Genomic DNA, 27,838 nt, shown 5'->3' with positions numbered 1-27,838 from the left:
CACCGCATTTAACCGTCAAACAAACACTTTGAGCGACAACATTGTTTATCCCACTGGACAACATCGCAGCAGCGCGGGAATTATTCACATTCAGCCTTCAGTGCCACTCTACCAACGAACCGAAGCGCGCGTTCCTTTCTGTCTCTCCCAAGTTTACGAAGCACACAGCGTTTCTTTTGTTTTAAATAGAATTCGAACGTTTAGTTTTTTTTTATTTGATGGTTTTGTGCCAGTTATGAAAATTAAAAAGTGGAAGTTATAAAAAAAGTTTGTAATAAGTGAATGATGTAGTGATTTATAAAGAACTTTTCTTTCGATGCCTGGTAAGTTTTGGTGTAATCTTAAGATTTTTAAACTTAATTGTTACCTACTGAATACAACAAGGTACCTGCATACGATTTTTGCTGAGCCGGCGCATTTTCAGCATGCTTCAATAAAGTTAAATAATGTATGCATCTAAATTTTATATGCTGAATAAAGTAATTCCATTCTATTCTATAATTCTATACCAAACGTTTAATAAAGTACACATTGTAACGCTTAAAATAAAGTACCTAATGTGACAAAATTAAAATATTTTTCTGTAATTCATAATCTGCTTGCCTAATCTAGACAATAAAAACATACAGGGTGTCCCGAAAACAATGGATAACTCTGTAACCATCGATAGGCCTTGCCATGGTCCTAACGTCCAATTTTGACCCCAGTAACATATAATATAAATTAATCTAATAAAATGCCCTTTCATAAAAATAATAAATTAAGGTAAGATAACTTATACCAGTGAAATTTATTTTAGGAGTAGTCTAAGCAATAATATAATAAATTAAGCAGGAATGTAAATATTTGGCAATAACGAACACTCCGCACCTCATAAATGAAATAATACAGGCTTATGTACACATATAGACTCATTTATCAAGCCAAGGCAGTCAATTACGGCTGGCATGTTGGTGGATAAATCATGTAATTGATACTGCTGGAAATTCGCGGGATTTACAATGTTTTCAGCTAGGAAAACTTCATAGATACATACGCCATACAATATGATATATACGTGTATGAAGTAAATACACGTAAGCCTAATAACAAGAGAACCGAGTGAAATAATGCGTAATATTGTATCCAGAATCGGTCAAGCAATATAATCATGTAATTGCTCTACTTTCTTTTTTCCTACTTGAAAAAATCAGTTTACAAAATTGCAAAACAATTAATTGAAGCAAACAGTTAATCAAATTTTAATGCTTAAAATAGTTACTTATTTATTTTAAGTTTTTCCTAAAACTATAACACAACAGCTGATATAAAATGTAAACAACGCTTCAACTGTGGTTTCAACTTAAAACACAACCTTATTGATTATCACGTTATACATACGTCATAAAAGGTTGCTTGGTTTTTTCCTAAAATGACTTGTTCGCCCACACAGTGTATTTAATTTTAGAAAAGGTCATCTCACACTGTTCAGATATAACGTAAAGTGTATTCTGTGTAATAAACGGTCTATATAAAATTATTATTTAAAAAATACTTTCTTATTCAAATAATTACGTTAATTTACATTATGTTAATGTACGGTTTAATAAATCATAGAGGCATTTAAATTTAATGTGAGATTATACCCAACTTGATAAAGGCATCCATGTTTTATGCCTATTTCACATCATGCCCTTTTATTTTTGGGACCTTAGGTTCCCCTTGTGAATTCTCTGAGGGAAAATCTATCTTTTACCGATATTGCAAGTAAGTGAAATATAGGAATAATTTTGTAATAAAGTGTGTGACTATCGCTCGTATTCACAAACATTACTATGAGGTCTCACAGTGCGCGTGGACGCAAAGGGTGACAAACGAACCAATCACAGAACTCTATTCGCTGTGCGTTCGATTTGTTGCTTCACTTAAGTAAGCATCGTTTGTGAATACGGGCGTATGTGTAGATTTCTATCAATCGAAGGTATAAAACTAAAATCGTTTTATTTAAAAGCGTAGTCACGAATTACTTATTATATCGTGTGACATTGTTTAGTGAGTAAATTAATACTTCGCGCCTACGCAGCTTCACGTCAAAATGCGATTTCCTCTAATTTTGGTTTTGTATGGTACATACTTAAGTAGATGCCTATGTAATACAAGATTACGACGTCATTTTGTTCTTACTAACTTTTTATTGCATAATAGCAACCATTTCAATAATCCAATTTAACAGTTACCTAGTTAATTAAAAACTGAGATTAAAAAATAACAAATAAGTTTATTATAGAGCTAAAGATAAAAGGTTCAGTATGTCTTGTTTTTATTAGAAACTATTGTCAATGTGCAAAATAATGTTGCCAAAATACCTACTATTATATTCACGATTACCAAGATATATGTATAGCATTGTATTACGAATATTTACTCAAACCATTTTTACGTCATTTTATTGTGATGCATTTTTAAAACCTTGAACCACGTCTAAAAAGGGTAGGTACTAATGAGTTCCTAAGCTCAGTCTAGAGTATTTTTCTGGCTGACTAGACAAAAAAGACTTGCTCAAACTTGCAATGTTAATTATTAATCTGAAAAACTCGTCTCACCGTCGCCTTTAGTTCTTGCGCTTCTTTTGTACATATTTTTTCTCGCTTTTACGTTTAGGAAAAGTTAAATAAAGTTTCGCTAACGTCTGCTTTTTGGAGGAAGGTTTTACACTTAGAAATACTTTTTCATAATAATAATGTAACCTTGATTCATATTTTTCATACATTAAACAGAACAAAAATAAGTTTTTCACTAAGACAAACTTAAAGTCTGCTGGGGTGATTCGTCGTGTAAAGTAAATTTAAAAGTGTGGATTCTAGTAACGAAGTGCCAAGTTCCAAAACTGAATACTACAGTGTAGACTCTACACGCAAAACATCTAAACGCTCAACGTCGATAATCACTAAACAGGAGAGGTGTAAACAAATGTTTGGAAATGTTTTGTTAGTAAACACGCAAAGGCAGTTAAAGACACGTATAAGACGTATATTCTATTTGCGTACGAATACTTACAAACACCTTTGACAGTAAGCTCTATATTTTAAGAAACAAGGTTTCTATTAAATGTGTATTTTATCTACTAAATGTTGATGGAAATAAAACCCAGAACTTTTAAACTAAAATATTCGATTTTTTTTCAAACCATGTAAGTTTTAAGTAAAACGTTTATCTCTACAAGATATATTAGATCTATTCTCTTCTCTTTTTAGCATATCTGCATTTATTACGTCATTCTTTAACATCACATCACAAACATGGCTTCTCGCCTCTCACTTGGAGTTTTATCTTTAGTACAACATCGTTATTTAAAATAGCCAAGTAAATTGTTTCACTTTGCATTTTGCTGCAACCGAGGCGAAATTTAAATATGAATTTGTAAGATTTGAATTTTATGGCGAAAATTCATTCTCTTGTTAAAATTGCTTCAAATTATTTACAAAAATACAGACTTTCAGCAATGTTTAGCTCTACAATAAAGTTGAAATGGCCACTTTTAGATAACATTAACCAAAGTGCCAGCAGATTTAATGAAGAACGAATAAAAGCTTAAACCACATTTTCAAAAATTACTACCAATTTACTGTTAGTTTCTGAAGTGAGCAATAAAATTTCTCTAAAGCTTAATGTTTCATCTACTACTGCAATAAATAAACTAGATGCTCTAACAAAGAAATCAATCTTTATGTACACTAGCTCAACGAAAAGCATATTGACAATGACTTACGTTTTAACCGTACTGTTATTCATAGTTTCCACAAATAGGCAAGGCTTAATCACAGATCACTAATAGCTGATCCTCCTATGGATACCTATGTGACGTCCGCACTGCACACTGCACAGATCTCATAAATATGGATCAGTGGCCAGCAGTCTGTAATTCGATGGCTTCCAACGCGCATTCTGTCCGAGTCGAAATATTGAAATGAAATTTCACTGTAACACGTTTGATGCGGTTGATGTTGTTGCCGAAATTTGCTTGATATTTAAATGTTAAAAAAAGTATTTTATATACCTGATGTTGAAGTATGGATGTATGGGAAGTGAGGAAATATCTTAACTACACAGTTCCATGTTGTTTGACACCACATTAGACAACATCACATATTATTACTTCAATAAAATTTAGTAATGGCAACTTATCTTGGTTGCCTAGTCAAAGATTTTCATGCATACTTAGTTTTTCAGGCGTAGCGATAGATATACAACTTTAGAAAGTAAAAATATAGAAGTGAAATTGATCATGGCCGTGCATATTTGATGATTTAGCGTTCTTGAAACTATGAGCTTTATTTACAGCTTTATTAAATCTTTGGGGACCGTATACGACTGCAGTAAAAGCTCTTGCTCTGAGTAAAAGCTTTGAAACATACGACAGAGCAATTTTATGGCGGTATGGCTTTTTGACATCGTAAATCGTATTGTCCTAGGAGTCTTAAAGTTTATCATAAACTATACTGATAGGTACTTTTCTTAGGAATACAACCTGCTCAAAGTTTTAGGGTATTGTCAATTTAAGGTCAATTTAATCGAAACTCCCCTCAATGATTTCCATTATGACCGGTTAGTTTGGTTGTTCAGAAGTGGACGTCCTATGGCTGAAATCATGATGATGATGAATTGAAACTAGTCAAAATATCAATTAAATAATAAGTCTTACCGACACCAAAACATTGACTGGATCTTCAGTTCTTTACATCTTCACACCTGATACGTTTGAAACGATTTTCGTACTATCTCTAGTCCGTTTATCACGAAAATTGCAAAGGAACGGCATTATCTTCCAACGTTTGTCTTCACACACTCCGATAACCTCCCGGGAAAATAGGTAATTTACTCAGATAACGTCTGTATTCTGAAATGATGCTCAAAACAGGCATATAACACTGCGATTACTTATCTATACTAATATTATAAAGCTAAAGAGTTTGTTTGTTTACTTGAACCCGCTAATCTCCGGAACTACTGGTTTGATTTGAAAAATTCTTTCAGAGTTAGATAGTCCATTTATCGAGGAAGGCTATAGGCTATACATTATCACGCTACGATCAATAGGAGCAGATCAACAATGAAAAATGTAGCAAAAACGGTTTTTCACGCGTACGAAGTCGCGGGCACAGCTAGTACATGAATAAAAGTGAATAACAACAATAATATTTTATCCAACAGCTTGCCTTTTACCCTTATGTTGGGTTACACAATCTTATTTTAACTTTGACAAACGTCAAAAATCTGTCAAACTCCGTGCAAAAAGCACCGGTTTTCGTTATAGTTATCGTTAAAGTTAGGTGGTGCAACTCAGCGCTTTTACCTGTGGATAGTTTAAGAACTTTGGCCCATAATTCCCAGACAATAAGTTGTTTAACTGGTTCTCTAATACTAGTTTATATTAAGAGTGTAGTGAACCAAATATAGGTACAGTACGGCTAGTACGAAAAACTTTCGAGTTCGAATCGTTTCCGTATTCGAATCGCTATCAAAAGATTTAGTAAGAAAACTACAACATCGCCCTTGTGAACATGTCGTGAAGTGAACTTAGTATGAGAAATGGTTGCACAAAACTTATTTTGAGAATCAAAATTGTCACTTATCGTATAATTCGAAGTTTGAGTATCGAATTTTGTCGAATACACAAACGATTCGAAGACGAAAGTTGTTCATGCTAAAGGTACAGTGTAGATTACAATAACGGCCCTCACACGTGTATTGGATTTGCCACTGAATAGAGAGGTATCCTTTGGGATCCTTGTGTACCTATCCCGAGATTAGAGCAACTCTAGGCACATAGTATACCTAAGTACATAATGGGGACATTAACAAAACATAGTGAACAATGTCCCGAATTAGATACCATTAGTATTTTGTCCCAGAACAGAAAGCCGAACGTTTTATTGTTCATTTCTTTTTACGATTCATTGTTACTATTATATTTTGTGTCATTGTCCTTTTAATGACGAATTTTCCGAATGGACTTTGACCATAAGAAAAAGTTATCTACATGAAAAAGACTTACATGTTTTTATCTGTCAGACAGTGTTACTTTTGCATTTAGTACTAAATTGTATAAGTTCCATCAAAAATATAAGTACCTACTTAAACTAAAGCCCTTGTATGTTACTATTAATGTCTAAATAATTTTACTCTACCTATTATGACTTTCATTTAACATTTTCATATGTAGAGATGTTAGCGCATATTACCCGTTTGCACATTAATTAAAACGATAAAAGCTTTTTACAGATAAGATATCAAAGCATTACAAGGAAGATTGTGAGATTAACAAAATGCATTCGATAAAAATGGTTTTTGTTTTGTAAACCCTAAAATCGATAGAAAAGTTTGTTTACCTGTGTGAAATTACTACACAAAATTAATAATCACATTATATCTTTACTGACTGATGAGTTTTAATAACTTTAATTTCTACCAGTACTTTTACGTTTACGTCAATCAGTAAGTAGGCACTTATAAATATTACATAAAATTTTGCTAATATTTTAAATGGGTACTTACTTACAGACTTATGGGCCGATTCATAGCTTTTATCAAGCTTTCGACAGAGATTGATTATAAGCTGCCAAAATGAACGCCATAAATTTTCACTTAATATCTACAATCTACATTCAAATCAGTTTTTACGATGGTTTGATAAAGCAACAAATGGTTGTAAATCTATATTTGTCCTACATTTATCGTGTAAGTAACTAATGTACGCATTCAAACACGTGATGCTTTTTTTATTTTATTTTATTTATTAGGACAACTATAACTAAAAGTGCTTAGAACTAAGTGTTGTCTTAATTAAAGGCTGCCACGGCATGCAATGATTTTGTAAGTTATGTATTTGATTTTGTTTGGAGACGTTAGTTTGTCAATTTCAGACACATAGGTATATGATTCTCATGGTTTTACTCGTACTTTATTCACGCTTAATTATATTGAGTATCAATTTCGTACACACTATTTAGGGCTTACACCGAACTCGCACATTATCGGGATACCTACCTGACCCATTTATGACTTGGCTACGAAATCAAGTCTCAAATGGAAACGTGATCAATCAACGAATCTCGAGATACGAATCTAGAAGCCGAACCTTGCAAAACTGTTTAGATCATCGCTCATCTTGATAGGGATGGAGCCAATATAATAATTTAATTTTGCCGCCGTGTAACATAGAAAGTAGGTAGGTATACAATTTAGAAAACATCAGATTAAAAGAGTGGGTCTATTGTCGATAAAATAACGCTTTTCATGAGAACATATTTTTTATAATGCCACAGTGTTTACAAAATATGAAACCACTGATACCCACGAGAAAACAGTTAGGCTGAGTTGCACCACCTACCTTTGACCGAAACTATAACGATAACCGGTGTATTTTGTATGGATTTTGACAGATTTTTGACGTTTGTCAAAGTTAAAGTGCAAGGTGCAACCCAGCCTTAAGCCTTAGATACTGCTTAAATGCATTAAACGCTTGGACACTGAGTCGTGATATTTATAAGCGCGTACGCATTACATCTCTCTTATAAGAGAATACTTACCTGTCAGAGAATGAGGACACTCATCACTATACTACAATAAGTACTTACACTGTAAGTACAAAGGAAAAGGGTCGGTTCTAATCTTCCATATCTTCAAAAGTACCTGACCTAGCTTTGTGAAACAAAGCATACGTGATAAAACTACGATTTTTTATTTCTCTATCTAATAATATAAAAATTAATCGCAAAATGTGTTGGTAAGCGCATAACTCAACAACGCCTGGACTAATTTTACCAATTATTATTTTTTCGTTGATGTCCAAAGATGGTTTCTACGGCGCGAAAAATTTGAATGATTTCCAGGAAATCCCCGGGCGATGCCGCGGGCGGAAAGCTAATTTTACATAAAAATAAAAAGCTTTAATTAATTTAGTCTTTATTTTATAAAGCTAAAGATACTTTTGACCCTTTTTCTTTGCGGTCCAGTGTAGTTATACTTTAACAGCCTAATATTTGCTACAGTTCTCCACGCAAGGACGATGTGGTCCCGCAAGCAGTCGGTGTGCAGCGCAGTCAGCGGCGCGTCCAAAGGCGACGATGCGGAAGCCTTCGCAAGCGGCCTGCAGATATACCCCTTCGCTATAGCTCTTAGAGTTAGAGTGCTACAGGTAAGAGAATTCTATAGCCTAAAGTGATATTCACGTTATAACAAGGTCGACTGTTAGTAATGCGAGAGCTTTGCCAATAGATAACGTCACCATACGTCCCGGTTTAGGCGGGACAGTCCCGGTTTCGGGCAGTCTGTCCCGGTGTCCTCAGCGAAGCCAACCTAGTCCCGGTTGCAAGCCGACCCAACGATAGTTTAAAATTATTTTTTCCACTCGACAATAAATACAAAAATACGACTCAGGAGTCACGCCACTACTGGAGGCTTTGTTAGTAAGTCATACCAACTATTTTGTGTTTGGAGCTTTGATTATTTTGTGTTGTAAAACACTAAAACCTTTTTTTTGTTATATTATTTCCACAGATGTGTCTCGCTCTCACATAAATAAATGGTCACGTTACCAATACATCAAGGCAAGTTGTAATTGGAACATGTAATGTGCCCTGAATGGGACCTACAAGACCTACATACTTATACATTATATGAATTTGAATATGAACCGCGACTCGACTGATATAAGAGTAGTACTGTTTTCAGTCTAATATGAAAGAAAAGTACTACCAATCTACAATTTAATTTTGCTGGAAGCGAACAATTAATTAATGTTATATCTAGTACAATTGTAGAGATAAACAATATATAAACGATCTCTACATTTGTTACCATCATATTGGAGATTGATTTCTAAATCCCCGGATAAGTAAAAGTATACAAAAGCTTATAAACAACTATGTACTTTAATTTATGGAATAACAATCACTACGTGGAAATTTTCGAACCGATCAAAATTACATTTACTTCATGAAATAAACATTCCCTAATCTGCTTAAGCGAGGGCTGAGCAGAAATTAATCAATATAACCAATCAACCAAGCTGACTAGCGATTACATTTTAATCCAGTTTGCCTGGGATTAACCCCCAGTGGCAGCGGTCTACCGACAAAAAACGGTTGCTTAGATTTTGGCTAACTTCCCTATAGATTAGTAACTGAAAGCTTTTTTATGAAACAGAAATTAATTAAAATGTACAGTGAGAGATTAGTGCGTCTGCTTTTTATTTTGAAGACATAAATTTTTAGGGTTCCGTAGCCAAATGGCAAAAAACGGAACCCTTATAGATTCGTCATGTCTGTCTGTCCGTCCGTCCGTCTGTCCGTCCGTATGTCACAGCCATTTTTTTCCGAAACTATAAGAGCTATACTGTTGAAACTTGGTAAGTAGATTTATTCTGTGAACCGCATTAAGATTTTGATGCAAAAAAAAAAATAAAAAAAAATATTGGGGGCTCCTACTTAGTAGAACTGAAACTCAAAAAATTTTTTTTCATCAAACACATACGTGTGGGGTGTCTATGGATAGGTCTTTAAAAATGATATCGAGGTTTCTAAAATACTTTTTTTCTAAACCAAATAGTTTGCGTGACAGACGCTTCCAAAGTAGAAAAAAGTTGGTCCCCGCCCCCCCCCTCTAACTTCTAAAATAAGAAAATGAAAAATCTAAAAATAACATATGATGTAGTTAAATTACTATAAAAACTACCAACGAAAATTGTTTTGAACGAGATCTAGTAAGTAGTTTTTTTTAATACCTCGTAAATCGTAAATTCATACAAATAACTTAAATTAAAAAAAAATATATTTCATAAATCAATGGTACGGAACCCTTTGTGCGTGAGTCCGACACGTACTTGGCCGGTTTTTAAGCTTCTTAGTTCTAGTTCCTTTCAACGATTTAATAAAGCAACGCTTTTACTTTTGTATTAATTGAAAATATATTACATAATTTAATACCTACCTATTTGGGTTATTACTTAGTATTTCAAATCCAAACTCGGGCAAAGTAACTAACTATTATATCAAGCTACAAATCTTAATTTTATTGTATGCTAACGACTTCAAATTGAAACTTTACTTCAAAGTTTGCTTAAGCTTTAATAACATTCAGTAAAGTTGTTATCAATGCCAGACTAATTTGACTAAAACTGATAATGTCTTACAAAGTTATAGATTTATATTTTACTTAGAGTAAAGAGTTTACGAAAACTTTATGTTACAATTATTTCTGTATTTTACTTAAGAATCTGTTTGGATGGGATAGTTTTTATATATGGATAATAAATAAATAAATAGTGTTATTGCAAAATGATATTATTCTAAATCAAGAATGATGTTTAACTCACCACCCTGGATTCGACCAAACAAGAGTAAATATTAATCTCAGAATAAATCGTCAGTTTTACATAATTTCCCGTACTGAAACTGTCAATGTGCCAGTTATACCAGGAGTTATTCTCGGATAAAAATTTGGTCGAATCGGGCCTAAGTGATGAACCTTGGTGTTTTGTGACAGATAGTCTGCGGTATCGGCGGGCTGGTGGTGGGTGCAGTAGGCTGGCTGGAGGAGCGGCAGAAACCGATGCTGGGGCTCGGAGTACCAGCCGGGGCCGTTACTGTATTGGCTGCAGGTTTGTATGACGAAAGACCCAATAGTTAAGCATAAAACGCATACTTACGCCCGTATCCACAAAAGATACTTGCTTAAGTGAAGCAGAAAATCTAACGCACAGCGTTCAATAGAGCTCTGTGATTGGTGTGTCACCCTGTACGTCGACTCGCACTGTGAGTCCTCATATTGTTTGTGAATACGGGCGATTGTCATGTGGGAGTACGCGTACGTTACTTACTTATGTGTAGGAGAAGCACAGGCCTCACCCCAACCTATGCACCATCGTCACTGCAGTACAACATACAAAATGCCTTTGGCTTAAGTTCAGCAGTGGAAGTCCTATGGCTGATAAGTATTATTCCGTTGCTTAAAACTTTTGCGCTGCATGAATCACAGTGAATTGCCTTACGCGCCTTTTGTAGCACGAATTTAATTGTCGTTTTACCCATGCAATCATACACTGAAATATTTATCAAAGTGGAACCCACCCAATTAGTGAGTTCAACTCCGTATAGCATTAATATTCTGATATATTGCACAAAATAAACTAATGCAGCACGGATCAACAAAGTTAGCCGGAGCGAAACTCTGCCCTCACAAAGCGATTGCGGTTTAATCCCGTTTAATCAAGCCAATGTTGACACTGCCGTCTGTCACGACCAGGCAAAGTGAAATTTTAAATGCTACCATTACAAATCATCTGAGCGCAATTTGGTCTAATGCTAAATTTCTCAAGAATATAGGGTTAACATTTAGAGAAGAGTTTGACATTATGAAAGAGTTGGGATTACTTTTTGCATTAAAGTAGCGTCTATTTTTGTTGATTTTTGTAAATAGAAAAGAATAGAATATATTTATTTGTTTCAAAAAAGTTACAATTACATAACAATACAGACCATAATGACGACCGGTCCAAATCTTTGGGAGAGGCCTTTGTCCAGCTGTGGACGTCTTTTTTCGCAGAAACAAACGAACAGTGTATAATAGTGGTATCAGGCAAAACGATCTAATGACTGTTTAAACATGAATGTGTTTGTAGTGGAGATATCAAAGGCTAAAAAACGTCAGGATAAGAAGCCAAAAGCTTTCACATAATCTGACGAATCCAGACGATGGTAACCCTGTACAAATTGCTATTTCCAACTCCGCATAGAAATAATTAGAATAATATCATGTTCCCTGGGTATTTGAATATGGACTTTGACAACTAATTTGAGTTAGTGACTGTCCCGGACGGCGCTATGTTGTGGATTTGGTTGTGAAATAGATATTAAAACTGATTTGCACCACCGTACTGTGACCGTAACTATAACTATAACAAGTGCTTTTTGTATGGAGTTGGACAAATTTTTGACGTTTGTCAAACTTAAAGTAAGATGGTGCAACCCAGCCTTAGATTGTTTGTGGTTAAATTTTAATTTGAATAATCCTATTTGTCCTTCCTTTTATGAATTTTTTGTATACCTATACCCCTTTATTAATAAAAAGTTACAATAGGATGAACCTTGGATTAAAATGACATTTCCACACTTAATGACAATTTAAACCAGAGTTCAACTAGGGTGTAACTTTTATTAAAAGAAGGACTCTGTATAAGACAGGGTCCTCGAATGGATACCATTAGCAAATGCAGTAGCGAGATTTAGATACACTTACCATAGGATCGGGAAGCGGTATTGTCTATCATCTATTTGATATGAGGAAGCATACCTTGATTCTGCTTTGGACATAATATTTTTACTTTGATAGTGAACTGGCGACTGGTTGATGATGACATATTTGATTGCGCTACACAAATAAAAATTTGAATTCGTGTAAGCTTGTAAAATTATGTGCCCTTCGTTCGTTCGTTCGTTTCAGCCAAATGACGTCCATGGCTGAACAAATGCCCCCCCCCCCCCTCCTCCTCCGGGCTGGAAGACGTAGCGTGGGCAGGCCTCCTACTAAGTGGACCGACGACCTAGTAAAGGTCGCGGGAAGAACCTAGATGCGGGCAGCGCAGGACCGTTCATTGTGGATATTTGATGTGCCTTATTTTTATTTTAAAAAGTATTTTCTCTATTTCTAGTTGCAAGGCTACCACAGTGTTTCTGTCTGCAGTCTCAAGGGAACACGTCAGTCCTAATCCAGAGAGGTCGTATTTGATTCCTAGCTCGTATAAACCTCAGTTATAACGAAACGTGTGCAGTATTTTGCAAAGGTATCCCTAGAATTGCAATGAAAACTTTTAACATAATAAAGACACGTGTTAAAATAACATTGACTTGTGGTTAGTTGATGGCACATCATCAGACTATACATTTTATTGTAATATAGCTCTTGTTACATAAGCCTCAGAATTTAATTTGACGTGTCGTCGTCTAAACGAAGTTCAAAGTTTCATTATTAGAATGCTACATTATCCCTTGGTAGCTTTTGCCCGCGGCTTTACCCGCGTGATATTTAGTTTGTCACAGATCGTCATAAATTATAGCCTGCGAGTATATGTTATTCTGGGTTATAAAGAATAATACTGTAAAGTTTCATCAAAATCCGTTTAGTAGTTTTTGCGTGAAAGAGTAACAAACATCCATCCAGACATCCAAACTTTCGCATTTATAGGATAACGTAGGCTATTACGCCGATACACGCAGGGGAAGCCGCAAAGAAAAGCTAGTGATTAATATTACTACGAAATAAGTTATTAAATGATTCACGGAAATTTTTCTAAAGTAAACCACTAAACCACCCACAGAATCAAGGAGTATTCGGTGGGAAGCTTCTGAGAATATAACTAAGTAGGGTTTCTAGCCGACTCAAAGACTACTTAAAATCTTTACTCGTAATTTCAGCACTTACTCGTACAGGAATCACTATACAAATAACTAACGCCCGTATTCACAAACGATGCTTGTTTAAGTGAAGCAATAAATCGAACACTGTTCGTGTGTGACACTGTGCGTCCACGCGCACTGTGAGACCTCAAAGTAATGTTTGTGAATGCGGGCTTAAGAGAATATACGAGTATGGATATCATATTATTGCAGCTTCATACGTTCGTCATAACGTTACTCTGCAATATACTTGTAGCTTTATCCGGCGTCGTTATTATATGAAAATATCGCAGAAAATACGCATAATATACAAAACAGAATACAGTAAGCCCAACTCAGAGATACTTATAGTTACATGAAAATTAATACCGAAATAGGTATACCTACAGAAGGTTTCTGAAGGGACATGAAAGATTAAAGAATAAAACTGAATCCTAACCGACTACAAAGAGTGACATTCGATTTCACAGTCACTTCACGGAGCTAAGTAAAAAAATGAGCGATAAAAATCTAGGCATATCAGTGAACCCACTGGTCTATCTTGCAGTATCATTTTATCATCTGTATGCAAGCATAAACATAAAATTACACTTTAGTCCAGTCATTTAAGCTTAAATTAGGTAAGAATCTCGGAATTCGAGATACCCAGCTGTAAGTCTGTAAATACTTGTATATTGACACCCTAAAAGTGGTCTCAAAACCTACATTATGGTAGGGTGTAAGCAACTATTAAATTTTAAGGTCAAAGGTCACAAAAATCACTTTTTTTTTGGAAATATCTCATTTCCTATGGGTTTTTTGCTATTTGTAGGTATTTATTATCAATATTGTAGAATACTAAATTCTCTACAAATTTTGTTTAAAAAAATTTTTTATACGGTGAACCGTTTTCGAGGTAGAGGGCGGCCGCTAGTACTTATAATAAATCTGTAGAGGTCAATTCTGTACATGAAATATATTTTCAAAATAACTATCAGGGGGTGATTAGTGATCGATACTGATGCCAAAAATGCAATCAGTAAAATTTTTGTCTGTCTGTCTGTCCGTCTGTATGTTCCTTATAGAAACAAAAACTACTCGACGGATTTTAACGAAACTTGGTACAATTATTCTTCATACTCCTGGGCAGGTTATAGTATAATTAGGAATTCCCACGGGAACAGGAATTAGCGGGAAAATCCTTTTGTATGAAAAATCTAAACGCTTAATGGAAGTTAGACGCTTGAAATTTGGCATGTAGGTACCTTAGTAAAAGTAAACAGCAAGGAATTCCCGAAATTCCCACGGGAATTAGCGGAAAATCCTTTTGTATGAAAAATCTAAACCGCTTAAGTTGACCTGAAGTGATGCAGTGACCGCGCGCTCTCCGCCCTCTATCTCGAAAACGGTTCACCGTATAAAAAAATTTTTTAAACAAAATTTGTAGAGAATTTAGTATTCTACAATATTGATAATAAATACAAATAGCAAAAAACCCATAGGAAATGAGATATTTCTAAAAAAAGCGCAAAAAACCGATTTTTGTGACCGTTGACATTGAAATTTAATAGTTGCTTACACCCTACCATATGTAGGTTCTGAGACAACTTTTAGGGTGTCAATATACACGTATTTACAGACTTACAGCTGGGTATCTCGAATTCCGAGGTGAACTTACTATAATGACTGGACTACTTGCGTTTGAGATAGTAGTGATCTGCATAGTTTGAACGATCTTTGAAGATGGATAGTTACAAATAGGTTATTGATTTATTTATACGAGTAATAGGTAGGTACTGTTGTTTTTTAAATTTGCACAAGCTGAAACTAAAACAAGGAGCTTCTCTGTTCCATACACCAATTAGGAAGAAAAAGTTTGATTATTGCTATTTTATGTCAAGACGTTAAATCATTTAGACAGCCAGTCAAAGTTTCAGTTGACGATTAAATATGTATAGATGACCCACGCTGAACTGTCCCGCCAAACTCAATGACAGGGGGGCGCTACCATCGTTCAACTTTATGGTTTCCAACATGGCAAAAATCGGAACCAGCGATTCGGTATTGACGGTGGCGCCCCGCTGTCAATGTCATCGATAGGACAGTTCAGTATTTTGGAACTATAGGTACTTTCACAACGCAGCAAAAGTAAAATGTTTTATCAAAAGTATAAAAAACAATAATCATTAATGATTATATCAAACTATCAAGTTACTTACCTAGTAAAAATGTGTAATCATAAACGTATTTCACTCCAACGTTAAGGTTTTCTTTCTTTTCATGATATTCTATAGAAGACCTCGTCTTCAATATTATTCTATTACATTCAATACTGAAATGTAAGGGCACCTTAACAAATGCGCGAGCTCATTTTCATATTAAGAGAATATTTAGATGAGATGTCTATTCACGCGTAATTGATCGCCGACGTATTATACTTTACACTTTACGCGTACTTACTTAGTATAGTAGTTGTACGACTATAATGTAGTGATACTCAATATTACGTACTCAATCATTTCTTATGAAGAAAGGGTTTTTGCGCTACATTTGCGATCAGATTTATTTAACAGGTAGGTAACTACTTAGTTCTTGCCAAAAAATATCAATATCTATTCCACACTTAGAAACTTCTTTGGTAAGCATAACTTTCGGGCTTACGTTTGATTCATGAACGACCCCTCATCACTGCTGAACTAGAAACTAAGGGTTTTATTTTTAGGCTACCAGTGTTGGTCCTATCGAAAAAGTTTCCAAATTCTTCTCTTTGGAATGTGAATAGTTTAACATAGTAGGCACCTTAACCAAAAAATTCATAAATTCTGAGGCGAAATTCTTGAATGCCTCTAAAATTTAATAAAATATGTCAGTGCAGAAGTGTAATATCACCCTCGCCAAGTTTTCGCTCTAAATTACCTGGATTAAAACTTGAGGTGACATTTCCACTTAATGGCTTGAAAACATGATTAAGACGGTAGACTGAAGAAGAAGCTTTACAAATGATATAATGAAGACATCAGTATTCTTTGTTATGCGCAAAGACGAGTATTATCCTGGAATCACAATGTAAATGGAACGAACAAAAGGAAGCAATGCTAAAAGCAAACCCAAATTCCATTAACAGAAAAATTAATACTTTTTGCGGATAATCCTAGAAACCTACATTCCTCTTCGGATAAAATCTGCATGCACTGACGTGTAACCCGAAAATATCACTGGAATTTCTCTCGAAAGCCGACACCACGAGTTTCACATGCTACGCCTGAAAATATTGTAGCTAGGTTTACACTAGCATGTTCGTGTAGGATGGTTCAGAAATTGTTGCGTGCACTGTAATTTTAGAATACATAGATTCCATAATGTGTTACGTAATTAATTTAAGCAGGTTAATTCTAATTTTGGAGATAGTTTGCCATGAACATATTATTATCAGTAACTAATTACTTACTAATTATTGAAATTTTATAAACGTAAAACATGACGTTTGTGTTCTTCTGAAAATGTTAGAGTTATCTTAATGGAATCAGAAATTTTATTTCATTACTCATACAAAGGTTTCTGTATAAGTTCAATTCTTCCTTTTGAATTTGACGAGCCTTTTCATGCTATACCAATAAGTTATTCAACAATGAAGCTTTCAAACGCGGCCCATGTTACACATTCACGAAGTGTTGTTACGCGGCGGAATTGCTGCCTCCATTATAAATCTTTATGCTACGTCACGCAGAATACATTTACCCAAACATTTTATACAGGTAGCGATGTTATATCCTAAAAGTACGTACAAAAAGCGAAAAAAGCTTTTTTTTATGGATTCTGTTCTTTAAATACGAAAAGTGACTAAATCGCTTTAATGATAAAACTTTAAATATTGAGCACAAAAACCGTCACCTTTTAAAATAACCTAGACAAATACATACATTTCTTCCGTGCCTTCCTCTCAAATCGTTTTCATACCTATACAGGTATAGGTACCTACTTTAAAGAGATCGTCGAAGGGTAGTGTGCATATAGAGTATCTTTCTCACCATTTTACACTAACGTTTATGTAACTTTTTCATCATTTAAAATCTGGAAATATGTACTCTTTTAACCCTTGTTTGTACACTTTATTTATGTGCTACAACCCGTACACTATATTCTATGTTCATGTTTATTTCAGACAGGTAAATTGTAACCAAGACGGATCGCTACACACATTATTTTCCAGGATAAGAAGAAGATAGATTTGAATAACAAAGTTCTCCAGAATAAACCAGATTGTATCTGAAGGCGTCGCTTGACCCGCTTATATAGAATGCGTTTCCCTTGTAGGGAAAGTGGGAAAACATCAAAGATGTAGGTCAAACGCTCGTAACGTGAAAGACTACGTCTTTTTGTTGCTGTTAGTACGATTCGCTTACGACTTTTTTGTCAATTCGTTTGTTCTTTACCAAAGTTCTAGTATCTCTAATAGAGCGTTATGTTTGAACTTTATTCTTTCGAAGCAGAATGAATAAAACGAACAACTTATTTAATTTTCCTAAATACTTTTTTCGGTTTGTTTGAAAAGTTTATTTAAAAAGCTTTTGTATAATAAGGTTCTTAGGTTATTATGATTTCTGCTCGAGATTTTTCATGATAGGATATTATGTACTACAATTTACGTTTCAATAATTTGTTATTTTATTGAAAAATCTCAAATACATGGATGCATTGCAGAATCGGTCTTTATGGAAATCCTTCGAGGAGGCCTTTGCCCAGCAGTTGACGCCATTTGGCTGAAACGAACGAACGAACTCGAGTTAAAATATAGACACGTAAATTAAAATAACTGACGCTGGCCGCTACCAACATGGAAAGCATTGAGGGAGGCCTATGTATATGATGATGATGATGAAGTAAAATTATTAAAATACCAATGAAAAGGGCTATTGTGTGCCAAATTTAATACGAGCTTCAGCGCTATCTCGTTATCTTCGCGATCCAAAATAATCAATTAGCGATAATTACTATAGCAACGTCGGTGTACTACAGCCGAGGGTTTGGCGGCTGGGCGTCGGCGCGGGCGCGGTCGAGCCGGCGGTGGGGCGCCCCCTGGCGGGCCCTGGGGCCCTCGCCGTGCGCCGCGGTGCCCCTGACCACGCTATGGACGGCGGCCCTGGCTGCGCATGTGGCTATGCTGGTTTTTTGCATCAGATCCTTGATGAATATTGGGTGAGTTTAAATTTTTGACTCTATTCTTTCTTATTCAAGCCACGATAGCCGAACGGTAAAGGGGTCGGACTGGCTGACTCGTGATTCGGGGAACGCGGGTTCGTCCCGCCGCCGCTCGACTCCAATGCTCCAAGCATATTTAGCTTAGTACGAGAGGCTAACGGGACATTAAAAACCTAATTTCAATTAGAAGCTTTGCTTGCTGGTCTCATATTGCCCTCAATGGTTGCATTTCACATAACGTTTTGGTACAAACTCTTAGGCTGAGTTTTTTTTTTTTTTTTTTTTTTAATTTATTTAGGAAAACAAACAACTGAACAATACATATTTTTTCTTAAGATAGTTCAATAAATATACAGACTAATTGGACAGTCAACACCGTTATCCTAGTTTAATAAAATGAACATGCAATGTACGTACCCTACAGATACTTAATAAATTACCACTACTAATAACATAAATGAGAAAGTGTCAACAAAACGCAAAGGCCACATGGAACTTCATGATACCTTACAGAACCAACTGTAAACGATCTGCGGCAAACAAGAGAGTACCAACACTGAATCGGACAACAACAATGAAACCCCACGCATTCAAGTGTCTAATCTGTTTCTCTAGTTTTCAAATTCTAGTCACATGAGTTGCATCATAATAGGTAGCAGTTTAAGTAAAAGTTTGTGTCAAAGGCAGTAACAGTAACACTGACTATAACGGTTACAGGTCCACACACCATCCAAAATTGAGCTCGAGCTGTTACTGTTACTGCTAAAGTTATGATGTCATCTTACCTTTTGTCAACTGGTGCAACTCAATTTTTGCCTTACCAATACTTTAGCAGAAATTACGATCTCTGTTACTGTCAAAGTAAGATGGTGCAACCCAGCCTTAATATTGTTTACCAAGGTTATTTCAATGTATTATGGTTATGCTCAGTTCTTATTTATAAATGATTAGCATTTCGCGTGGCGATAATGGTCTGTCGTTTGTCCCTTAAAGTTCGCTGGGCTATCAAATTCTGTTTTAATAAGATATTAGGTATATCTCTTTAGGTAGAAAGAGGTTAAAGACTTCTTAAACATAAAAGTAGAGAATCGAGGAAAATTCCATGATTATGAAATTAAACTTTTAGGGAAATTAAATCGATATTACGCTTTTTCGTCACTTTGATAGTCTTTAATTTAAACCACACCATCAAAATCTAACTCAGCCACTAAAAAGGGATTCTAAATTCGAATGTGTCAGAATATTCGATGTGGAATCTCTGCTCTCTGCCGTTGATTAGCCGGCTGACTGGCACGCCACTCCAAAGCGCATGCCACAAATTTCCGTGGCAATCACGCAGCAGCGAGTGGAGTGTTCAATTTCAGTTTTCATTTGAAGGGAAATCTCGATGGCTCTCTTTTTTTTAATTAAATATTTTTAACTGGATTCTTCGACTGCTATTCTACCCGAGATTAACGACGATGAATTTCTTTTTTTTTTAAATTAAATGATGATCATGATAACTAGATTCTCCCCGCAATGTCACCCACGTACTTAGTTAACGCAGAGCGTTAACTATATGGGTGACTTAAGAAAACGTCTTTCTTTAATCTCCATGTGACAGATAAACAAAACAGATAATTATTAGTCTCTGTATGATTTTTTTGGAAAAAAAAACGTAAGTCCGGGTTATTAGGTCTCATCTATAAACTAAAAGTAGGTAGCTAAAACTGTTCAGTAGTTTGTTCAGTGAACGGATGGCTATATAGCCAGATAGATACAGTTACTCGTACTTCAGCAGCGTTTATACTTAACAGATAAATGAATTAATAGTTCCACAGAACTACTTGGGCATCTTTCCTATAAAATGGATTAGCCAGGATTTGGGGAGAAAAAGGTCCAGAATTAGATTACCAATCTTACCCAAATGTATAATCTAAGATCGGCTTAACTCTGCTAACAAACTGACGTAATGGGTAAGAAACGTGTTTTCGTCCGAATAAGAAATATTACGGTCCAGGAGCCTTACATTTGTACGTTTGGATGTAATTTACAACGGGCTCATAATTTTGTTTGCGGTGTTTGCCATTTTTAGCTGTATCCCCCGCTGACCTTATGAAAATTTCAAATTGTTGCAAAAAGGGACATCTAAATTTACACAGCATTTTTGTCTTGCTTATAAATATTTTCTTAAGTTTTTAAAGTTTCAAGTGTCTCCTTAAAACTCTTCAAAATTATAATGAACATAGATTTAAAAGTGTAATACAAAATAGACTTTCAAGTTTATGCTAACCAACATTATCTAAACTCTCTCTCATATCATGCCTTTCGATGTTACACTGTTTGTTTTTTCTTTCCTGTCTTCTTTTGTTTCTGGTGGTTTTAAACCATTGTTTTGTTCCAGCTGCGGCAGCACAACGTGTATAGGCGTAGCCGCGGCCCAGCTGACGGTGTCGGTGGCCACTTTAGCAGCAGCTGTCTTCATGCTACAGCTAGACCTGCGGTTCGACGCCGCTCTATCGCCGCCTCCGAGGCCATCTGATGCACAGATATGCACTGCTGTGTCTATGGTATGTTCTTGACTGACTGTGCCTAGTCGTTTCTTCATTTCTATACTTATGTCGGGCTGGCAGCAGCTGTCTTCATGCTATAGCTGGACCTGCGGTTCGACGCCGCTCTATCGCCGCCTCCGAGGCCATCTGATGCACAGATATGCACTGCTGTGTCTATGGAAAGTTCTTGACCGACGGTGCCCAAGTCATCTTTTTATCACTTAAGCCAATTTGGCAGTAGCTGTCTTCATACTGCAACTAGACCTGCGGTTCGACGCCGCCTCCGAGGCCGTCTGATGAACAGATATGCACGGCCGTGTCTATGGTAAGTTCAATAATGTAACAGTCGACCTTAGTAAGTGATTACTAGGGTCATCTGTTCCTCTCAACGCTGCACTTAGGCTTCTTTGCTACAAAGGTTCGTCAAACTGCGTTTGTATTAGTCAAGCACCAATAGATATATGTATGTATAGATAGGATTGAACAATATGTAGTGTAATATTGGAAAAAATGTTTGTCGCTCTATAATACAACGCCACAAGTAGATTCAGGAAAGTGTTAAATAAAATAATGATTGTAAAGATTTGGCACTATCTAAGCTCTACCAACCTAATCAAAAGATCCCATTTGGTCTGAGCGTTTGTGACGCAAGCACATTAACGTACCCATGGAATAGGTTATTGCGGCCGTAAATCTAGACCTATCTAATCTACCTTTTGTTCGGATTCACTCCCTAAATAATTGTTAGATGTGCGGATGAATCTGCTTACGTAACGAACATTCGCACAACGTTCGTTTTGTGGCCTGTATATTACTTAAAATAAATCAGCTTTTAGTTACAGTCTACCTGGATCTAGTTAACGATAAAGAAAAGCTTCTATAGCTTTGACTCAATTGGCTAGTCAACACCATTTTGCGACGACTTCCAAAAATAATATTCCGTCAGCCCTGAAAGCTAATCAGTACTTATTGAGCATAACTGTACTTAATAGTTGCTTTGTTGAGTAAGATATTTGATAAAAACAAATGAATTGACGAAAAGTGACGTCATACTTAATTATGGAGGAGCTTGAAAAGGCGGTGCGTCAATTGATTGGTACGTGTCAAATGTTTCAATTGCTAAACCTGTTTCTGTGAAAAAGTCAGAATATCTCCATTCCTTCAATTCAATAAGGATCTCGAATACCGGGATTCACGTTCGTTTCCCTTTATTACATTTTTGTAGCTATTAAAGGTAGGTAGGTAGAGTTCCCTCATTTCTATGGACCGTGCGTGACACCTTTAGAAATGCAGATTGTGTCTTGGCGTAGCGCTTCAATACAGCTACAGTGTATAGTACAGTAATAAATTGACTGTATACGAGTATATTACCTAAATAAGGTGCTAAATATATTAAGCAAGGGTCGCATTTGGAAGATTGATATCCTGCGACTCTACAATGTAGGAACTATTTACATTGATTAATTTATTGATATACCTACCAAACTAACGTTTATTAGGTCTACATTTACTACTGTAGTTTAGAACTCAGGCTGTATTTTCATATAGATATCACATTATTACACTAACTACAAATACGAGTAAATAAATTATGTATTTCAAGAGTAAGTGGTCTGAATTTAAATACCAACTATTCCATTCAACAACCTGTATGTACTTTTAATATTAATATTTCATTTTACATATTCAGAACGTCTATCCTCTTCACCTTGCCCCAGATAAGCTCGTATTATGACATCTCATTTCTATTTCTGAAAGATTCTCTGAAAGATCCTCTGATTATTCTCGTCCTATCAATAATGTATTAAGGTATCTTCAAAAACAAAACGTTTTTCGTTGGAAGATTCTGATATGTAAGTTGTTTGTTATATCAATCAATGTGGGTTTATTTGTTTGTTTTAGAAGTTCTTGCGAAATTCAATGCTCATTTTTTTTAATATTGGTTAGATGGAAATTAGATGTTAATTTTTAGAAATTTAAAAAGTTAAAGGTAAGTAAGCTCATTGGCTTTGTTATAGGTATAAGGTTATAGAATCACTTTTGGATTTTAGGTGCACCGACATGAAAAAGTTGTTAATTATCGATTAAATTCTATAGATTTCGTGCACGTTATTAAGGCCGAGTTGCACCACCTAACTTTTACGATAACCGGTGCTTTTTGTATGGAGTTTGACAGATTTTTGACGTTTGTAAAAGTTGAAGTAAGATAGTGCAACCCAGCCTTAGTGAGTTGATTGGCATCGTTAATTAAGTAATACAATTATTGTTATCCGTTAATTAGTTCTGAATTTGACGTCTGTCTATTAATTAATATCAAAGATTCGCAGACAGGCGTATTGATAAGAAACAACGTAAAGGGCGTTTGTAGAATGTAATTAAAACTGGGCAATCCCTTATTCCTCGACTGTGAGTGGAAATTAGCTGTCATTCGGTCTGCAACGGGAGAGAACGGAAAAATGGCTGACTGCTAGGCTTGGTTCACACGTAGGTACGTACCACAACTACACACAACACCATCGCGACAAAAAGTGATCAATCTTTGGTGGTTACGTGTGAATAATGTCGCTACGGCTTCTTGCGATTTCGTACTTGGAGTAGCCAAAAAGTTCAAAAGATCGCAAACGTCTTTGTTGCAATTGAAATAAGATTGTGTTGTCAACTTTTTGGCCACTTTGGGTGTCACAAACTATTTGACGCTGACTGTACCTACAAAAATGTGAATGTGGTTGCATTGTCGCTATGGTGTCATGTTCATGGTGATAGCATTGTTGCGAAGTGACTGCGGTGTGGTGGTTATCTATCACACACGCGGTTGAAAGTGACGACAAAATGTGGTCCTTGTGAATTTAATTATTAATTTTAATACAAATTAGTACCTGCCCACGTCTTGCAGTTGTAGTACATAGGTACGTGTGTAATAAGCCTTTAGTCTTTGCTAAAAGAGCGCCATCTGTACGAACCCTTTGGGAGGACAATCCATGCCACTGCGTCTCAAAGAAGCACGGGATTAGCACACATTTATTTTTCGCTTTTGAGGACTTTATTTACTCGTAAAAGAACATCGTTTGTTTGCAGTATGGTAGTTGGTAAACTAATTTAGCACTGGCTACTGAAATACAATTTACGCTAGTTTGTAATATACTTTAGAAAAACCAGCCATTTACTTCAATTAACATTTTTCTATTTATGTATTTAAAAGCTATCTAAAATGGTGTTCTATTTATTGGATTGGTCGTTATGGCAGGTTGTAATTACATTTCCAAAAACTTGTCCTCCACTGGCGGACTTTGGAAAAAAAAATCCTGCAGTACAATTTTTCCAGATCCCAGATTAATTCAGTTACAACGAAATTACTGTGATCGATGTGTCTTTAATACGGGTGAAATGACGCCCTTGTCTTCCACAGGTGCCCCTCACCTCAGTAGCGATCACAAGCGGCAATAGTGGAGACGGCAACAATGATCCCTCAGGCAGTCCCCTCAGTAAGGACAAGGAACCCCCGGCTGACCCGGTTACCTGATGCGGTGAGGCCGCTTAAACAGTGGCATGAAGGCACCCCGGCAACATTTCTGTGGAACCCCGAAGTGGAACTGGTCAATTTGATGATAAACCTTATGAATAACTATGTGACAAGATATAATAAAAATAAACAACTAAAATAAATTTTGAAGTGGATTACAATTCGTGGTTAGTGGATTATAAGTTTTGAGTAATATCAGCAAAAATATACTGATATCTGCGATTTAAACGAAATATAACGTAGCTTAATGAATTTTAGGTAATATTGTAAATAATATGGTATTTCTACACTTCGTTTAGTCTGTGTTACACTTCCTTGTATTTAGTTTCAATCTTAAAGAAGGGTTATCGTGTGTTGAAGTGAAAGACTCGAAGAATACTCGAGTTACCTAGGTAGGTACCTACTTAACCGCAAAACATAACAAAGGTTTACTCAAAGCCAATATTGTTTTTTTTCATATTGTTAAAAATTGGGTTCGTTTCATAGAGTTTCATTATCTTCTGCGAAAACATACATATTTTTGAGATCTCATTGTGATTGTATAGTTCCTTATTTTTATAGTATAATATTGTCTGTATAGAAAATATAGAAATAGATAAATATTATTTAGCTAATTTGTAAATATTGTAACTATTGAAATATATTATATAAATTATAAATCTCTAACTGTGTTATGTTATAATTACTATCAGTGTTATTCAATTGTATAATTTTATACTAAGGCTAAGCTAAAGCACACCATCTTTAATTTTAGCTCTACATTTATGGCGCATAAAATATACCTATTTTTGCAGACTTGTGTAAATATATCTACTTTTTTTGTGTTAATATATTTATAGAAACATATTTTATATTTTTTTCTGATACCATTATACATTAACCGTAATCTTATTATTTATTATTCAGAATCCCTAAATTGAGTTAATAAAAGACAATTTATTTATACCATGAAGGCTGATTACATACGCAGCATGAGTCGCATACACTGTATTAACTCTACCCTTCTCACACTCTGGTGAAATATATAAAAAAAACGTTGTGTGGCGGTTTTAACAAAGGCACCGCCACCTCCTAATTACCTACCGAGAGAAAGCTCTCAGCAAATGAAAAGCACACACAAAAGATGTACAAACCGTGTAGGAGGGTAGACCCACAGATTCGATTAGTACCCTCAATCCTATTCAGGTGAGCTATCTTGTTAGATTACATTATCATTAGGTCATCTGTTCTCTTCAGTAACACGGCCCTCCAATTTACCAGAGACAAAAGAAGGGATTAAGAACCTTTCCTGTAAAATGACATCTAGTAGGTAATGGTATTTGCCAACTTAAAATAAAAAACCTTGTATAGATCGTGCCATCCACGAAGACACGCCCCACCAATCTTGATCGAGGGAAGCGCGGGGTGGATAATTTAGATAGCACTCAAACATTAGCGGAAGAATGGTGGGGCGCGTCTTCTTGGATGGCACGATCTACACCTACGTCTCACGTAACCTCACCTACATGTAACTAAACTAGAACAAAACATAGCTAAGCCAATGCGTGATGTCCAGAAGAAAGGTTTTCTTTAAAGCATTTTCCTTGTACCAGATACAACACACACTAAAACAATGTGTATGTTACGTATGAGTATTAAATCCAGTCACGACTCTACGATTTTATATTAAAAAAACCCTAAAAGCTAGAAGGGTAACGGAACCCTACTAATAGTAATGCGAAAGTTATGAGGATGTTTGTTTGTTATGCTTTCACGCAAAAACTATGAACGCATTTTGACGAAACTACAGTATTATTTGTTTACAGATCAGCATAACATACGATAGGCCATAATTTATAACAATCTATGACAAACTGAATTTCATGCGGGCTTATTACTCTCAGTGTGATACAAAGATGTTATTCCCTTTAAATAATTACAGTTTATTGTAAAGTAGTAATAATCATATTCAATTCATGCGTTAATTACCCGACTATGCCAGAAGGAGGGTTATGTTTTACAATTTGTGTTAGTACGACGAGTGTGGCATAGCAGTGCGTTGACAAGATTGAGTGGCAAGTGACGCGTAAGCCTCAGCCGTAATTATTGTCTTATCTTTCCTACACAGGACGTAGGGAACTGCTTGGGATTTGGGTAGGTGAGAGTAAGACACAATCATACTTATCATAGTATGACAATCCGAACTATTCCTGCGGAAAATGTGTTTAGTTTCCAGAAGATTTTGGCAATCTTGCGATTCAATAATATCAAAGATACCACCTAGTCCTAAGACAAAAAAATGTATGTAAACCCCTTGCTTGTACTTGTATCTGTCTTGTTGGTTGTCCTAAATAAATAAAAATAGATAAGGATGACAAAACAAAATACTTGAATAACGAACTTTCTATCGCACTGGTAATTCGAGTAAAATTAATAGTCCGTAAACCAGTACCTCTAGCATGAACAACTTTCGTCTTGGAATCGTTTGCGTATTCGATAAAATTCGATACTCAGTCTTCGAATTAAACGATAACGTGACAATTTTGATTCTCAAAATAAGTTTCGTGCAACCACATCTCATACTAAATTCACTTTACGACACGTTCACAAGGGCGCTGTTGTAGTTTTCTTACTAAATCTTTTGATGGCGATTCGAGTACGCAAACGATTTGAACTCGAAAGTTTTTCGTGCTAGCCGTACCGATCCAAAATTGCGTACGTCATTTTATGTCATCACGAGAATATACATGGCACAGGGTCTGAAAAGTTATCTGAGAAAATTTCGATACATAAAACAAGTATGTATTCGCTCTATTAATCTATTATAATACATACAATACATTGTGACTGACAACAACAACAACAACAAGAGTAGGTAATGTAAGAAACTTGATAAATAAATATATTTTCGACTCAGTTCTCGCATAAACGTTTAATAGAAACTTGTAAAATAAAAGGACCAAGAAATAGATATTCCGTTCACCAAAAATTACAAAAAAAAACTGATTCTCAAGTAAATAAAATAAAAAGTCGGGCGTTCTCCCGTGAATACTAAAATCCGAGTTTATGTAACACACTGTATAATCGGGAGTTAAATCAGACTAACTTACTCGTCGCACGGTGAAAGTTTGCAAAATTTCCCTTCAGGCGTCATATCTCACGTTTGGGACAATTTAATACGTAGGTAAGTAGGAATT

The 27,838-nt window shown here is 35.5% G+C and overlaps 1 protein-coding gene across 1 annotated transcript; it reads left to right on the top strand.

The window, feature by feature from the left end:
- Positions 1 to 112: 112 nt before the first annotated feature.
- Positions 113 to 24,662, top strand: LOC135076653 (uncharacterized). The gene is made up of 7 exons (XM_063971073.1): positions 113 to 323; positions 8,031 to 8,176; positions 10,525 to 10,639; positions 18,410 to 18,608; positions 20,995 to 21,160; positions 21,405 to 21,467; positions 24,549 to 24,662. Exons 1-7 carry the CDS (start codon positions 317 to 319, stop codon positions 24,660 to 24,662), a joined length of 810 nt encoding a protein of 269 aa, XP_063827143.1. The 5' UTR covers positions 113 to 316.
- Positions 24,663 to 27,838: the final 3,176 nt, after the last annotated feature.

The sequence above is a fragment of the Ostrinia nubilalis genome, chromosome 12 (genome assembly GCF_963855985.1).
Source record: "Ostrinia nubilalis chromosome 12, ilOstNubi1.1, whole genome shotgun sequence".
Classification (NCBI taxonomy): domain Eukaryota; kingdom Metazoa; phylum Arthropoda; class Insecta; order Lepidoptera; family Crambidae; genus Ostrinia; species Ostrinia nubilalis.
Note: the sequence above shows the minus strand (reverse complement) of the source record. Positions and strands in the feature narration are given on the sequence as shown.

Bases quoted from the DNA above. Each gene is read 5' to 3' on its own strand.
- LOC135076653 (XM_063971073.1), top strand. The intron at 8,177-10,524 runs GTAAGAGAATTC...GTTTTGTGACAG, and splicing joins TTAGAGTTAGAGTGCTACAG to ATAGTCTGCGGTATCGGCGG. The intron at 10,640-18,409 runs GTTTGTATGACG...TAATTACTATAG, and splicing joins CGTTACTGTATTGGCTGCAG to CAACGTCGGTGTACTACAGC.